This window comes from Phocoena sinus, chromosome 10 (genome assembly GCF_008692025.1).
Source record: "Phocoena sinus isolate mPhoSin1 chromosome 10, mPhoSin1.pri, whole genome shotgun sequence".
Lineage (NCBI taxonomy): Eukaryota > Metazoa > Chordata > Mammalia > Artiodactyla > Phocoenidae > Phocoena > Phocoena sinus.
The window spans coordinates 53,823,596-53,841,131 of record NC_045772.1 but is presented as its reverse complement, the minus strand read 5'-3'; the positions used below and the strand labels follow the sequence as shown (position 1 = coordinate 53,841,131).

General features: G+C 44.4%; 1 protein-coding gene across 3 annotated transcripts in view; it reads right to left on the bottom strand.

The window, feature by feature from the left end:
- PPM1H (protein phosphatase, Mg2+/Mn2+ dependent 1H) overlaps positions 1 to 17,536 on the bottom strand; it is a 271,045-nt gene that overhangs the window by 149,130 nt on the left and 104,379 nt on the right. For all 3 annotated transcript variants that reach the window (XM_032645109.1, XM_032645110.1, XM_032645108.1), the window contains exon 3: positions 1,749 to 2,093. In XM_032645109.1, the coding sequence (XP_032501000.1) occupies positions 1,749 to 2,093 (345 nt within the window). The remainder of the gene's footprint in view (positions 1 to 1,748; positions 2,094 to 17,536) is intronic.

Genomic DNA, 17,536 nt, shown 5'->3' with positions numbered 1-17,536 from the left:
AAGCGAAGTGATCTTTTCGCTGTCAACCAAGTGTCCAAGAAAGATTTCTGGTAATGAATCAGCTAGTGAAAAGTTATTAAAAATTTAAAAAACAAGAATGGGGCTCTTTACTAAGTATTTTTCTGAATGAGCCTCTCAAGTACAGTAGGTGCTAGGAACCCTGCACCATTAATGGGCAGAAACAGTCTGAGATGGGTGTGGAGGCTTGACTCAATGTGACATTGGCCTCTAGTGGATGAAGTGGAGAATACAGCAGTGCGAAGTAAAAGATACCTCAGAGTACTAGCAATTACCGAAGGAAATAAAAAAGCCAAAATTTCTTCTGCTTTTTTCACTTCTATCATGTAAGCTGACTTCTTCTCCCATTAGGGGGAAGGTCCACTGTCAAATTGTTACCTCAATTCAATATTTAGCTTTCTGAGCATCCATGTTTAGAAACAGCTATTCACATCAGAGCCTCCATGATAGAGGGAGATTTTTATACCAAGCCCCGAGGAGGAGTCCGTTTTTCTAACCTTGATTCCTTTTTTTCCTAAATAATCTTTTCTTGCCTCCTGGTGTTTTTCTTGGGATTGAAGGCTACCAGATACTCCTGACATGGAGGTGCATTTTAACCACCTGCTACTCAAAAGGGTAAATATGTGACAAGGAGGGAAACGCTGGAACCCAAGAAGAAATGAGTTAAAGTGAGGAGAGACTGCAAATTAGAGGCATGAGTATATGAACAATTTTTTGCCTCGTAAACAAGTCAGATGACGCTGTTTAATATTATTTACTTTTCTCCTCTCATTAGCACTCAACCTGACATCGTGAGATCCTGGAATGTGCACGAGGTGTACATTCAATTCTGCAGAGATGCTTCTAGCTACTCCTGCTCTACCTAAGAGCTTGTCATCACTTTTTAATCTCCAGGTTATAAGGACACTACTGGCCACTCACCTTACTCGAGTCCTTATAACATCTCTACATATCTCCTACTGTATCTGCATGCAGGAGGCTGCTCAGGAGAGAAAACCTTTGGAACCCAAATAGTTGCCTCAGTATAAAGTGAGCTCAAGGGGGTGGCACAGAAGAGACCTTCTATGTGCATTCTCACCGGGCAGAGGGACAAGCAGGGGACACCGGGAGGGCAGCTTAGTATGTTCTCAGGAGGGAGGCTGAATCCCTTGATCAGACATATTCAAATTTTAAATGTACAAACAAATCCACGTTCCCAAGTAAAACAAAGAATTCTTGGATACTGGCTCCTACCTGCTTTAAGCAGTGGGAACCACACTGCCAATCATGGGAAAACAGCTGTTCTCAGATCAGATCTGTACAGCAAGCGTACTTCTGAGCACTTTACTAAAAGCTCCATTTCCCCAAACACCTGGAATTCGTATACATACGTGTAAAACAGATGGCAACCGAGCTCACAGTTTCAATTAAGTTCAATCCTACCAGCTGGCATCCATAAGAGCTGGCAGAAAGAGAAGCAATACGCATCCATTTAATAAGCCTATCACCTCATGCACTATCCCTCTTCCATCTTCTTTTACACCTTTGCCAGCACTGGATGCTAGAACTCTCTTGCTGCCCACTTCTTTTGAGAATGGAAGTCCTGCTGTAAAAGGAGAAGACGGAGGGGACCATGCAGCAAGTGGACAGGTCAGAGACATGCCCTTCCAGGGAACTTTCTAAGAAACAAGTATGTGGCTTAAGTGACCACCCGGGCCCCTGCTGCCCTAGAGTCTTCAGTGATTACCTACCATTTCCTTGAATGCACTTTCAAGAGCCCCGATGACGAGGCACTCATGCGGGATCTTCTTCTCGGTGAAGAAGCGCGTGGGCGGGGTGCTGGGGGAGCCGGGGGCGCCCACCCCTCCACGGAGCGAGGCCGCGCGGGTCAGAGTCCGGCTGTTCGCGGGTGTGTGGTCGGGCTCCTCGCCCAGGCAGGTGGGCGGCAGCACGGCCGAGTTCTTCAGGATCTCCACGATGTCCTGCAGCTGCTCCGTGACGTGGTGCTGCAGCAGACGGGATGCCACCACAGCAGCCCCGGACCCCGCGTGACCGTCAAACAGCGACCAGTAGTGGCAGGAAACACCTTCTGATTCCTGCAGGAGGAGGGAGACAAGGAAGAGTGAGAAACGCAGTGGCCACTGCCCCAGGGTGAGGGCGTGACACCTCCAGGGGTCAGCGCGTCCATCCGGTTGTCTGCCTGCAAACAACGGGGTCAAAACCGAGCAAAACACTTAGGGAAGGATCCCCAGATTCATCGCTGATGTTACCACCACCCCAGGGAGAAAGTGGTCCCTGCCTGTCCACCCAGGGCAGGAGTCCAAGTCACCACCCCCTCAGTTGGGGTGAGATCTACTTTAATTTGATGTGCAGAAGTGAGAGGTAAAACTCCATGCAAACAGGTAGGTCTTTACAGTTTTAACAGCTAACCCCGCACCTCCCTTCTGCTGCAACCCCCAAGCAGGTTTGACCTGGAGTCTCTGGAAGAAGTTAGGTCTTTTTTACAGATTCTTCAAGGGGAGATAAATAGACCCATTTTCGCCTCATAGGGCTTTTACACTCTCAGATAATTGCCCCATCTGCTTATGTCTACATCCTGAATTTGTAGAACATGTTTTTCCCTTGAACACCCAGTCTAGTCCACCCTTCACAAGACGCAGTCAATTCAAATCTCCTCTTCATGTTTCCTACTCCCCTCAGTTTTCCAGCTGTCACTCAGCATCTTGGCTTCCTCTTCCTACCCTAAAGCTACGTGCAGCCCATGTTCCCTCATCTACCACAGATCTTGTACCTGCTGGTTGATTCTGAGACCATTTCAAGATGAACACTTTTAAAAACCATGTTTGAATCACATACGCCTAAGATGTTAGTAGCTATGGGGGGGGAAAAAAGCAGCTCAATTATGGTGTAGCTAGAGGAATAAGATATTAAATACTGAGATTAAATAGGTACGGTGCATATAACATCCACTACTGACAACTAGGCTTATCTAGCCTGCAGCAATAAATGTTGAATTCTTTTTTTTTAGTTGAAGCCATTATATAAAGTTCTTTTGGTCTATCTTACTTTTTTAATTGAAAGTATTTGACCTATAACATTGTATAAATTTAAGGTGTACAACAGGCTTATTTGATACATTTATATATTGTGATATAGTTGCCATCATAGCAATAGCTAGCATCTCTATAACTGTGGTTTTTTGTGGTTAGAATAACTAAGATCTCATCTCCTATCAAGTTTGATTATTATAATACAATATTGTTGTCTGTGTTATGTTCGGTGTGCTGTGCACTATCTCTAGGACTTTTTTACGACTCCTGTTTGTACTTTTACCCAACATTCCTCCTTATACCTCCCACCCTCCAGTCCCCGGTAACCACCATTTTGGTCCATCTTAGAATGATGCTGGAAGATACTGTGTACTTAGGGTGACATATGCCATTACTCTACTTGTGCCCTTTAAAACTTTGTTTTTACTCGATTCTGTGCTAGATGCTTAGAGATAAAATAGTCTTTTTTTTTGTTTTTTGTCAACAAATATTTACTGAGCACTCTTTCTGCGACAGGCACAAAAGTAGGCAGTGGGGATGAAAGACCAGATGAAAGATACAGAGACAGGGTCTGATTTTAAGAATCCAGTGGAGGAGACAGACACTGATCAAATAATCACACAAGTAAATGCAAGATCATAATTCTGCTGAGGGGACAAAGTGCTGTGAGGCCAGCCTGCAAAGGGGCATACTGGAGGCTTCCTGAGCACTGAGGACCAGGCTGAGGACCACTGGAAATTCACAAGATAAAGAGGGGAAAGGAGGGAACACCAGGCAGCAAAAACAGCAGGTGCAAAGGTTCCGTGGTAGAAGGTGTGTGATGGTCAAGAGGAGACTGGACCGTGGCCATGTGGCTGACTAGGGGACAGAGGCAGGAAAGGAGGGAGATGACATGAGACTGGAGAAGGAGGTAGTAGTTGGACCACTCAGTCCTTCCAGGACACATGAAGGATCTTGACTTTCGCTTAAGAGTAACAGAAAGCCATTGATTGAAGTGGGAGTTAGAAAATAGATTTGTATTTTTAAAAGATTTGTATTTTTAAAAGATCATTCAAGCTAAAGGTGAGAAGATGGCGGTGGGAAGACGCAGAGTTCGCATCGCCCCACAACTGCCGGATGCTGGTGGGGGACCCCGATGCCCAAGGAGATGGGAAGAACCCCCAACTGAACCGGTAGGACATGGGGGGACTGAAGGGGGAGGAGAAGTGGAGGCTGGACAGGACCGGTGCCCTGAGGTGTGTCTGAGACTGGGGAGGGGTTCTGGGAACGTTCCAGTGCCTGGAGGGACCCTCAGGGGCTTGGATCAGGGCGGAGCACGCCCAGCGTTTCCCCTGCCCAACTGGCTGGGGAAGTCTGCCCAGCTCTCAGGTTGGGTCCTATGCCCTCAGAAGTCCCCCCTGGACGGGGTTGGTCCTGGGGGCATAGCAGAGGGGCTGGGAGAGAACAGGAGTGGCAGGCGGAGGGGGCCCTCTGGGACCCAAGGAGCAGGAGAGGGGCAGAGGACATTTGCCTCACACAATTGGGCCCAGGGAGCCTGCTGAGCTCCTAGGCTGGTCACCCGCCCTCCAGGCCGCATAGGCCCTGGGGCATAGGAGGGAGGCCAGGAAGACCAGGAGAGGTAGGTGGGAGGGGACCTCTGGGACCGGAGGAGCAGGAGACGAGGGCATTTGCTCCACCCACTGGAGCCCAGGAAGCCTGCTGGGCTCCCAGGTGAGGTCCCCTGCTCTCTGAGACCAGAGGCAGGAGGCAAGCCTGGGCCACTTCTGTTGAGGCTAAGCCCCACCCCCCACAGTTCCCAGGGCCTTTTCCAGCCCTGTGGGTCCTACGCATAGGCCCCACCCACCACCCAAATCTCTCCCTTGCTTAGGCCCCGCCCTCCACAGCCAAGGCCTTTTCCACCTCATTTTTTTTTTTCTCCTCCTCTTTTTTACTACTGTGGCTCTGTTTTACCTTCTGGTTGTTATTTCATCTACATTTTTATTTTTATATTTTTTCTAACATATCTGTTAGTTTCCTCATCTAACTTTATTTTTTACTTTGCTATTGTTCTCCTTTTATTTTTTCTTTTTTGCCACCCTGTGCAGCTTGCGGCATCTTGGTTCATGAGCCGGGGGTTGGGCCAAAGCTCCTGTGGTGGGAGCTCCATGTCGGAACCACTGCACTAACAGAGAACTTAAAACCCCAGGGAATATTCATCGGAGTGAGGTCTCCCAAAGGTCCTCATCTCAGCACCAGGACCCAGCTCTAACCAATAGCCTACAAACTCCAGTACTGGAAGCCTCAGGCCCAACGACCAGTAAGATAGGGACACAATCCCACTCATTAAAAAATGGAAAAAAAAAAAAAAAAAGAGAGAGAGACAGCAAAAAAATATGTCACAGTTGAAGGAGCAAGGTAAAAACCTATAAGACCAAATAAATGAAGAGGAAATATGCAATCTACCTGAAAAAGAATTCAGAGTAATGATAGTAAAGATGATCCAGAATCTTGGAAATAGAATGGAGGCATGGACTGAGACAATACAAGAAATGTTTAACAAAGATCTAGAAGAACTAAAGAACAAACAAACAGAGATGAACCACACAATAACTGAAATGAAAAACATACTAGAAGGAATCAGTAACAGAATAACTGGGGCAGAAGAACGAGTAAGTGACCTGGCAGACAAAATGGTGGAAATAACTGCCGAGGAGCAGTTATAAAGGAAAAAGAATGAAAAGAATTGAAGACAATCTCAGAGACCTCTGGGACAACACTAAATGCACCAACATTCGAATTATAGGGGTCCCAGAATAAGAAGAGAAAAAGAAAGGGTCGGAGAACCTGCTGTATAGAAAATTTTTAATGTAAATTTAAAAAAAAGAAAAAGAAAGGGTCTGAGAAAATATTTGAACAGATTACAGTGGAAAACTTCCCTAACATGGCAAAAGAAACAGTCACCCAAGTCCGGGGAGCACAGACAGTCCCATACAGGATAAAACACACCAAGACACATATTAATCAAACTAACAAAAATTAAGTTCAAAGAAAAAATATTAAAAGCAGCAAGGGAAAAACAAAAAATAACATACAAAGGAATCCCCATAAGGTTATCAGCTGATTTTTCAGAAGAAACTCTGCAGGCCAGAAGGGAGTGGCAGGATATACTTAAAGTGATGAAAGAGAAAAACCTACACCCAAGATTACTCTGCCCAGCAAGGATCTCATTCAGATTTGATGGAGAACTCAAAAGCTTTTCAGACAAGCAAAAGCTAAGAAAATTCAGCACCACCAAGCCAGATTTACAATAACTGCTAAAGAAACTTCTCTAGGCAGGAAACACAAGAGAAGAAAAAGACCCACAAAAACAAACCCAAAACAATTAAGAAAATGGTAATATGAACATACCTATCGATAATAACCTTGAATGTAAATGGATTAAATGCCCCAACCAAAAGACACAGACTGGCTGAATGGACAAAAAAACAAGACCCATATATAGGCCATCTACAAGAAACCCACTTCAGACCTAGGGACACATACAGACTGAAAGTGAAGGGATGGAAAAAGATATTCCATGCAAATGGAAATCAAAAGAAAGCTGGAGTAGCAATACCTGTATCAGATAAAACAGACTTTAAAATAAAGACTGTTAACAAGAGATAAGGAAGGACACTACACAGTGATCAAGGGATCAATCCAAGAAAAAGATATAACAATTATAAATGTTTATACACCTAACATAGGAGCACCTCAATACATAAGGCAAATGCTAACAACCATGAAAGGGGGAATCAACAGTAACACAGTAATAGTAGGGGACATTAATAGCCCACTTACACCAATGGACAGATCATCCAAACAGAAAATAAACAAGGAAACACAAGCTTTAAATGACACAATAGACCAGAAAGATTTAATTGATATTTATAGGACAGTCCACTCAAAAGTGGCAGAGTATACTTTCTTCTCAAGCGCACATGGAACATTCTCCAGGATAGATAACATCTTGGGTCACAAATCAAGCCTCAGAAAATTGAAATCATATCCAGCATCTTTTCTGACCACAACGCTATGAGACTGGAAATCAATTATAGGAAAAAAACTGTAAAAACCACAAATACATGGAGCCTAAACAGTGCACTACTAAATAACCAAGAGATCACTGAAGAAATCAAAGAAGAAATTAAAAAAATACATAGAAACAAATGACAACGAAAACTCAATGACCTAAAACCTATGGGATGCAGCAAAAGCAGTTTTAAGATGGAAGCTATAGCAATTCAATCTCACCTCAAGAAACAAGAAAAATCTCAAATAAACAATCTAACACTACACCTAAAGCAACTAGAGAAAGAGAAAAAAGAAAACCCAAAGTTAGAAGGAAAGAAATCATAAAGATCAGAGAAGAAATAAATGAAATAGAAATGAAGAAAACAATAGCAAAGATCAATAATACTAAAATCTAGTTCTTTGAGAAAATAAACAAAATTGACAAACTCTTATCCAGACTCATCAAGAAAAAAAGGGAGAGGACATAAACCAATAAAATTAGAAATGAAAAAGGAGAAATCACAACTGACACCACAGAAATACAAAGGATTATAAGAGACTACTACAAACAACTATATGCCAATAAAATTGACAACCACGAACAAATGGACAAATTCTTTGAAAGGTACAATTTTCCAAGACGGAACCAGGAAGAATTAGAAAATATAAACAGACCTATCACAGGTAATGAAATTGAAACTGTAAGTAAAAATCTTCCAACAAACAAAACTCCAGGACCAGATGGCTTCACAGGCGAATTCTAACAAACATTTAGAGAAGAGCTAACACCAATCCTTCTCAAACTCTTCCAAAAAACTGCAGAGGGAAGAACACTCCCAAATTCATTCTACGAAGCCACCACCACCCTGATACCAAAACCAGACAAAGATATCACACAAAAAAGAAAATTATAGACCAATATCACTTATGAACATAGATGCAAAAATCCTGAATAAAATACTAGCAAACAGAATCCAACAACATATTAAAAGGATTATACACCATGATCAAGTCGGATTTATCCCAGGGATGCAAAGATTCTTCAATATACACAAATCAATCAATGTGATATACCACATTAACAAATTAAGGAATAAAAACCATATGATCATCTCAAGAGATGCAGAAAAAGCTTCGGACAAAATTTAACACCCACTTATAATAAAAAAAACTCTCCAGAAAGTGGGCTTAGAGGGAACCTACCTCAACATAATAAAGACCATATATGACAAACCCACAACAAGCATCATTCTCAATGGTGAAAACTGAAGGCATTTCCACTAAGATCAGGAACAAGACAAGGATGCCCATTCTCGCCACTCTTATTCAACATAGTTTTGGAAGTCCTAGCCACAGCAATCAGAGAAGAAAAAGAAATAAAAGGAATAGAAATTGGAACAGAAGAAGTAAAACTGTCAGTGTTTGCAGACGACACGATACTATACACAGAAAACCCTAAAGATGCCACCAAAAAACTACTAGAACTAATCAATGAATTTGGTAAGGTTACAGGATACAAAATTAATGCACAGAAATCTCTGGCATTCCTATACACTAACAAGGAAAAATGAGAAAGAGAAATTAAGGAAACAATCCCATTTGCTATCGCAACAAAAAGAATAAAATACCTAGGAATAAACCTATCTAAGGAGGTGAAAGACCTGTACTCAGAAAACTATACAACACTGATGAGAGAAATCAAAGATGACACAAACAGACGGAGAAATATACCATGCTCTTTGATTGGAAGAATCAATATGGTGAAAATGACTATACTACCCAAAGCAATCTACAGATTCAACGCAATCCCTATCAAACTACCAATGGCATTCTTCACAGAATTAGAACAAAAATTTTACAATTCGTACGGAAACACAAAAGACCTCAAATAGCCAAAGCAATCTTGAGGAAGAAAAATGGACCTAGACAAATCAGGCTCCCCAACTTCAAACTATATTACAAAGCTACAGTAATCAAGACACTGTGGTAGTGGCACAAAAACAGAAATATAAATCAATGGTACGGGATAGAAAGCCCAGAGATAAACCCACACACATATGGTCACCTAATTTATGACAATGGAGGAAGCAACATACAATGGAGAAAGACAGCCTCTTCAATAAATGGTGCTGGGAAAACTGAACAGCTACATGTAAAAGAATGAAATTAGAACACTACCCAACACCATACACAAATATAAACTCAAAATGGATTAAAGACCTAAATATAAGACAGGACACTAAAACTCATAGAGGAAAACACAGGAAAAACACTCTTTGACATAAACCACAGCAACATCTTTTCTGACCCATCTCCTAGAGTAATGGAAATAAAAACAAAAATAAACAAATGGGACCTAATTAACTTTAAAGCTTTTGCACAGCAAAGGAAACCATAAACGACGAAAAGACAACCCTCAGGATGGGAGAAAATATTTGCAAATTAAACAACGGACAAAGGGTTAATCTCCAAAATATATAAACAGCTCATGGAGCTCAATACCAAAAAAACAAACAATTCAATTAAAAAATGGGCAGAAGACCTAAATAGACATTTCACCAGAGAAGACATACAGATGGCCAAAGGCATATGAAAAGATGCTCAACATCACTAATTATCAGAGAAATGCAAATCAAAACTACAATGAAAATGGTCAGAATGGCCATTATGAAAAAATGTATAAACAATAAATGCTGGAAAGGGTGTGCTGAAAAGGGAACCCTCCTGCACTGTTGGTGGGAATGTAAATTGATACAACCACTACAGAGAAGAGTATGAAGGTTCCTTAAAAAACTAAAAATAGAAATACCATATGACCCAGCAATCCCACTACTGGGCATATACCCTGAGAAAATCATAATTCAAAAAGAGTCATGTACCGGGCTTCCCTGGTGGCACAGTGGTTGAGAGTCTGCCTGCCAATGCAGGGGACACGGGTTCGTGACCCAGTCCGGGAAGATCTCACATGCCGCGGAGCAGCTGGGCCTGTAAGCCATGGCCGCTGAGCCTGCGTGTCCGGAGCCTGTGCTCCACAACGGGAGAGGCCCGCGTACCACACAAAAAAAAAAAAAAAAAAAAAGAGCCATGTACCACAATGTTCCTTGCAGCTCTATTTACAATAGCCAGGACATGGAAGCAACCTAAGTGTCCATCATCAGATGAATGGATAAAGAAGATGTGACACATATATACAATGGAATATTGCTCAACCATAAAAGGAAATGAAATTGAGTTATTTGTAGTGAGGTGGATGGACCTAGAGTCTGTCATACAGAGTGAAGTTAAGTCAGAAACAGGAAAACAAATACCGTATGCTAACAGTTACATATGGAATCTAAAAAAAAAAAAAAAAAAGTGGTTCTGAAGAAGCTAGGGGCAGAAGAGCAATAAAGACGCAGGCGTAGAGAATGGACTTGAGGACACAGGGAGGGGGAAAGGTAAGCTGGGACAAAGTGAGAGAGTGGCATGGACATACATACACTACCAAATGTAAAATAGCTAGTGGGAAGCAGCCTCATAGCACAGGGAGATCAGCTCGGTGCTTTGTGACCAGCTAGAGGGGTGGGATAGGGAGGGTAGGAGGGAGACACAAGAGAGAGGGGATACGGGGACATATGTATGCATATGGCTGATTCACTTTGTTGCACAACAGAAGCTAACACAATATTGTGAAGCAATTATACTCCAAAAAAGATTAAGAAAAAAAAAGGTCATTCAAGCTACGCTGCAAGGATTAGGACGGAATAAAGGGTGAAAGTGAGGATGTCAGTTAGGAGGTAACTACCACCCTAATAAGACACTCAATCAAATCCAGGCAGGAAGAAACACTTATGAATGACTAAAAGCACCATAAAGAGAAGGAACAAGCACATTATCTCAGAGGAAAGTTAAGTGGAAAAAACAATGACCGAAGGATTAGAAGATCTGGACTCAAATGTGATCTTCAATACCAATCAGCTGAGTGGGAGACAGAGCAAGGAGAGGAAGGCAGTCCAGGCCCTGGACCCTGTCTGGGTCACTCTAGAGCTGGACGTCCCTGTTGCTTAACACCTCTGTGCCATGGTTTCCTAGGAACTAAAAGGCAGGTGATAGCTACCTTATGGCAGAGGTACTGGGAAGGTTAAGTGCTAATTTATGCCTAGTCAGCAGCTAAGTAACACATTTGGAGCAACTGGGCGCGCGTGCACACGTGTGTATGCGTGTGTGCTGCGTGTGCACTGCTGTGTGCGTGTACGCGTGTGTGCATGCATGCGTGTGTGTGCATGTGTGCATGCGCATTGCTGTGTGTGTGTGTGCGTGTGTGTATGCGTGTATGCACGCGTGTGTGCGCGCGTGTGTACGTGTGTGTGCGTGTGTGGCGTTGGGGGTGCTGCTATCATTACCATTACAATACGATCTCAGGTAAGTTATTTTCTGGGCTTCAGTTCTTCACCAAAGTGGCGGGGGTGAGGGAACTTCTTTAGAAGACTCTGAGCCTCTGCTAATCCTGCAAGTTCAAGGTTTAAGAAGGATAGACCAGTGTGGGCTGGGGAAGTGGGGGAGAGGTGGACCTTGAAGACAGGACAAGTAGAATTTGGATGGACTGAGAAGTGATATGGCAGCCCAGGAGAGGGAAGCACCAGGAGGCTCAGGTGATGGGGCTGATTCTGGTAGACGCTCATCCAGGGTCTATCCTCCCTCCTCCTCACTACTGATTCTGTTTGGGACAGCAACATATCCACCAAAAATACACCCCAGACTCCCTCGCAGCTCTGTGTGGTCACATAGCCTCACTCTGGCCAATGAGCTGCAAGAAGTGTCCTGGGTGGACACTTCCAGGAAACTTACAGATTTCTTGACAAAAAGGACAAATCAATGGGCCTGGTCTTTTCCCCTTTATCCTTCCCCCTTTCTTCCTGCCTGGGTCACAGTAGTGACTCCTAGAGGTAGCATAACCCTCTTGCCAAAAAGGCTGAAAGCTGCAGCCCAGGGTGTGGGGCAGGAGGTCAGCAGGAGCCTGGGCCCTTGAGGGCTGGCTCGGGATGCCGCACAGGCCCTGGAAAAGCTGTCCTATGGGCTTCATGACCTTTCGATGAGCCACCGTTGTGAGATTCTGTAACAAGAGCTGGGCACATGGAGAAGCATGGGTACATAGTATCCTGGGACTTGTGGCACACGTGGCGGGAAGAAGGAGCCCACATAAGTAAGGCAAAGGCACAGAAAAGAATCTGAAGTAGGTAGAAGTGGATATCCATTGGGAATAAACCTGAAGCCCCAGGAAAACGTTCTTAATTCAGGGCATCTGTGGATAGAATTCACATGAATCCATCTTTATTTCCACAGACCTCTGAAATGTGTCATTTCCCCATATGGAGAATGTAAGGCAACACCGCACAGCGGTATTAGCAGTATCTGTGACCTGGTCACCAACAGAAATAGCATTGTCCGTCTGCACATTTTGAACTATCATTTATGCTCATCACTGCTTTGCAAGGATTGCCAACCCCACCGCTAGCTCCTGTTACTTGCTGCCATATTACATCCCCACAAATAGGGAAAAGGGGCAAAAGGAAAGGATTCCTTGCTCATCACATCCAATTCCCCAAAGGGCCCAAGGCCACCTGAGTGAAACCTATGCACACAGTCCTTCTAGACCTGATTAAATTAAAACCCAGCAAACACCTTTGAGGAAGCTGTAGCAGGGGCAGGTGAGAGACGGGATAGCAGCAGTCACGTCAGTGTCTGGGCACAGATTCTGTGACACCAAATTTATCATGTTTCCAGAGTCATGATTTGAATCAAAGAAGATTCAGCCCCATGAAATAACGAGCCACACTGCTATGGAATGCTACATTTTCAAAAAAGCAACTCTGTATTATTTCTGACAAGTAATCCAACCATTTCCTTCAACAACGCAGAGCATTCTTCAGCTACCGAAACAACCACCAGCTGACAAAATATCTGGGGAATTTTTAAACAGTCACGAGGCAGCTTGGTTGAGGGACTTCTGACGTGGGGCTCAGAAGGGCTCAACATTCTCCTTTTGAGAACACCCCTGCACAGTGCTATAAAGTCTGGTACAGCAAATTTTTTAAATGCAATTAATAATTTTCACAGCTAAAACTTGTAAGACATAATTTTTTCCACAAAGAAAGTTTCTTTCCACAAATCAAGTGTAGGCTGAAAAAATCCAGCACAGGTTGATGCAGGGGCCAAGCCCAGACCCATTAAAAGCAGTGTCTCTGAAGGTGGCACCCCACCATTCGTCTTCTTTAACGCTTCCCGGGGGTTCTACTGAGCAGTCACAGTTGAGAACCCCTGGTCTAATGGAAAGGGGGCTGCTAAGCCATCAGGAGACCTACATTCTAGTCCCAAATCTGCCATGGGTTCACTGTATGACCTTGGATGAGTCACTTACATTTCCCTAAACTGATCAGGGCAGTGGTATCCAAACTGTGTTCCTTAGTTCTAAATAGGTACCTTAGGAAAGAGGAAGGTTAGTGGCTGTTGAAGTGATGAGTCCCTATGACTATTATTCCAACCAGAGCAGCACAGTTTCATCAGTTATGAACATCAAGGTTTTGCAAAAGATTTTGGATAAAAGAATTCGACAGTTTAAAATAAAATGTTGAAAGCCTTTGAACTAGATAAAACCAAGCCCATCAAGAGATTTCAAAATCTTCACTGTCCTCCTATGGCAGGAACTTCAAGTGCGTGATATACTACGTGGGGAAATAACGACAAAGCCGGCTCTCACCACACACTCAGATGCCAGCTCATCTATTAGAGTCTAAAAGACCACGAGGCACAGACACAGCCAGTTACGGGCCTAGAGCACCCTTCCCATCATTTGACAGGCAATATTCTAAATGCTTTACAAATATTCGCTCATTTAATCCTTACTACAATCCTATGAATAACCACCCTATGAAGTGTGGTTACTATCCCCACTTTACAGGAGGAAAACGAGGGACAGAGAGGGTAACCACTCCAGGTTACCATCTCTTAAGCGATGCAGCTGGGATCAGAGTCCACGCTCTAACACCCCCACACTCCGCCCAGCCCTGGAGGGAAAGCTTGCCCTGATGGACACCTGGCTCACGAATCCACTTCTACACTCTGGAACCTGAGTTTTTAAAAAAACACAAAATCTCATCACTGTCTTTTACCAGCCTAACAACCTGGCCTGCAGGCTGACTCCAGGCTATGAGCCCGGGTTTGCAGGCTCTGATTCTCTCTCCACATTCCATCTCTTACCCCAAATCCCACCCATGCAAAACTACAATGCTTGCAGCTCCCAGCAAACCACGACTACCCCTCCCCGTCCACCTCCCCCCCACCTTTTATTTATTTTTTGTTTGTTTGTTTTTTTGCGGTATGCGGGCCTCCCACTGTTGTGGCCTCTCCCATTGCGGAGCAACAGGCTCCGGATACGCAGGCTCAGCAGCCATGGCTCACGGGCCCAGCCGCTCCGCGGCATGTGGGATCTTCCCGGACCGGGGCACGAACCCGTGTCCCCTGCATCGAAAGGCGGACTCTCAACCACTGCGCCACCAGGGAAGCCCTACTGTTTTGTTTGTTTGTTTGTTTGTTTTTTCCACCTGTCTTTTAGTAATCACCTTAACTGTCACCTCCTCCTGGAAGCTCCCACTGCCCCGTGTGCCCATCCTGACTACAGCATTCATCATATTGTCTGTGACTGTCTGTCCACGTGCTTGGGCAATGGTGGATTGAAAGAAAGAATATTCTGCGAAAAGGGAGGAACTAATAGGCAATGTAGGTGAAAAGAGAAATATATATATATGGAGGCCCTTGTGGACAGTGACCTGATTAAGGCCAACCTTGAGGGTTAGGTTCAGGTCAGGGTGAGGTTCTGGAGTCCAGCAAGGCAGACCAGGAGCCCCAGTTTGCTGCCTTGGGGCATGAGGAGTAATGAGATGCCTCCACCCCTGAAAGTGCTGAGAGCCGGGCTGAGGGAGCACTGATGCCAACACGTTCTGCAGGTGCACCGCGAAAAGGAAGCACCAGAATTTAAGGGGCTCACAGAGGTCTGTCCTGAGGCAAAGAGGGCCTTGGTCAGGGTAGTACCACTGGGCCAGGAGAGAGGACTTCATGAGACATTTCAAGGAAAAATATGAGGTTGGAGTGAGCTGTATGGTATTTGAAATGGGACCGAGACATTAACAGAGAATTCAGATCTACTTTTCAAAGTATCATGTTCAAACAGGACGTGCCATACATTTATTCCGAAACGGATACGAGGACCCGATTCTCCCTCAACCTCTTCTTTACTCGAAATGGTGCCATCAGCTGCTTTCAGATAAGAGTGCATGGTTTGACGCATAAAGTCAGATCTGAGAAACTTGAGGAATGAACACCTCCTCAATGTCACACCCGCCTCAAGGGACTACATTGACGTCAGGGGTCTGAGCTGGGAATAAGGCAGCTGGGGTTGGAGCTGGGAATCTACCAGAGAGGACTGAAAAATCCCAAGTTACACGAACACAGTGCTTTTAAAGCATTGCAAATCTGCAATTTCATTGCAAATACACCTGTATTCCGTCATGGCACAGAACCTTCAATCACCCCCTACTGCTCTTAAAGTCCTTTTCCGTCTTCCAGGTGCTCACATGGGCTCAGGGGCTCTGCACGATGTAGCTGCTGCTCCTCTCTTGCTCCTTGTCAGTGGTCAGGGATGCTCTCGTCCTCTCTCTTCTAACTCTGCCTCACCTGTAAGACTATAAGTGTCATGTTTTCCTTCTGCCTTCATTTTTGGCCCTCTGCTTGGAGAACTGCGTATCCTTCAGTTTCCAGTGGAAGCAGCACCTCCTCACCAAGCCTGCCTGGACCACCTCAGCCCCTGTACATCCCCTACAACAGTGTTTATCCCACTGGTGTGGAATTGCCGGACGTGTCTGTATCGGCCTACTCGGACACTCACGTGTGTCTCATTCACTATGGTATTCCAGGGCGTCCCTGGTATAGAATTACTCAGTAACTACTAAAAGCTCAATAACTACTAAATATACAAAGAAAGGAAGGGAGAAAATGTATTTTTTCATTCGTATTTATTTTTTCAAAGCAATACAGCAGTTTAAGAATTTGGGGACTTCCCTGGTGGCACAGCAGTTAAGAATCCGCCTGCCAGTGCAGGGGACACGGGTTCGAGCCCTGGTCTGGGAAGATCCCACATGCCGCGGAGCAATTAAGCCCGTGTGCCACAACTACTGAGCCTGTGCTCTAGAGCCCGTGAGCCTCAACTACTGAGCCTGCGCTCTGGAGCCTACGAGCCACAACTACTGAGCCCACGTGCCACAACTACTGAAGTCCGTGCGCCTAGAGCCCGTGCACTGCAACAACAGAAGCCACCCAATGAGAAGCCCGGGAACCTCAACGAAGAGTAGCCCCTGCTGGCCGCAACTAGAGAAGAGCCCGCACACAGCAACAAAGACCCAAGGCAGCCAAAAATAAAAATAAATAAATAAATAAAAATTTTTAAAAAAAAGTTTTCCAGTTGCATTCTAAGTTATTTCCTTTACCAAAAAAAAAAAAAGATAGCCTTCTACGTAATTTATAATACATACACATTCCCACCCCTTTTCAGGAATACCTCTGCAATAAGACTACGGAATATTCCAGAAGGTAACAAATTGGTAGTTTAAAGTTCATAGTTTATCTTTTAGGATTTCACTAAAGTAGGCTCAATGTTATATCCTCCTTTCTCTAAAGTTCTAGAAACTGCTTTTTAATCATATTGCTTATTTTCTTTTTCCCATTTTCATGATCATATATAATGCCAGAACTTAGTAAGTTTTAACTGGGAAGGGTTCCTTGGGCCTTTAAAGAAGATTGCACCAAACAGAAATGTATCCACCGAACAAGCTAAAATAAGTTCGAAGGCAAGCAGCTTGTGTCCATGCAGCTTCTGCTGTAATTCCAGCACAGCTAAGCAAGGATGTCGAAAAGCCATAGCCTTGGTTTTAGCCCTACTGAAACAGGAGCCACATCACATGCCCCTCAGCTCTGGGGGACCCACAAGCAAAACAGCCTTCGTGAGCCATGCAGCAGACAATGAGGCAGCCCCTCTTCCAGCATGATGACAAAGAAGGGGAGATTCTAGAGAAAACCTCCAATGTTTCCTGTGGAGCCCGACAGAAGTGCTGAGATGTAAGGTAGGAAACACAAAGAATACCAGGGAATGAGGTTTGACGCACTGGTACCAGCTCAAAGAAACCAGGCTTTGCATCTCATACGCACCACACAAGCGCTCACAGTTTGCAAGCCCGCTTCACCGCTCTCCCTTCCAGATGAGCACTTTCCACAAGAGAGCACGCAAAGTCGAGGGGGAGCTTAAAACGCTCAGTCGGCATGTAAGAGGAGAACGTTAGAATTAGAAATTCTTTCATATGGTTTCACTTAATGTGGAAGAAGAAAATTAACCTTGGCTAGTATTTCTCATACAGGCTGACACTGGCGCC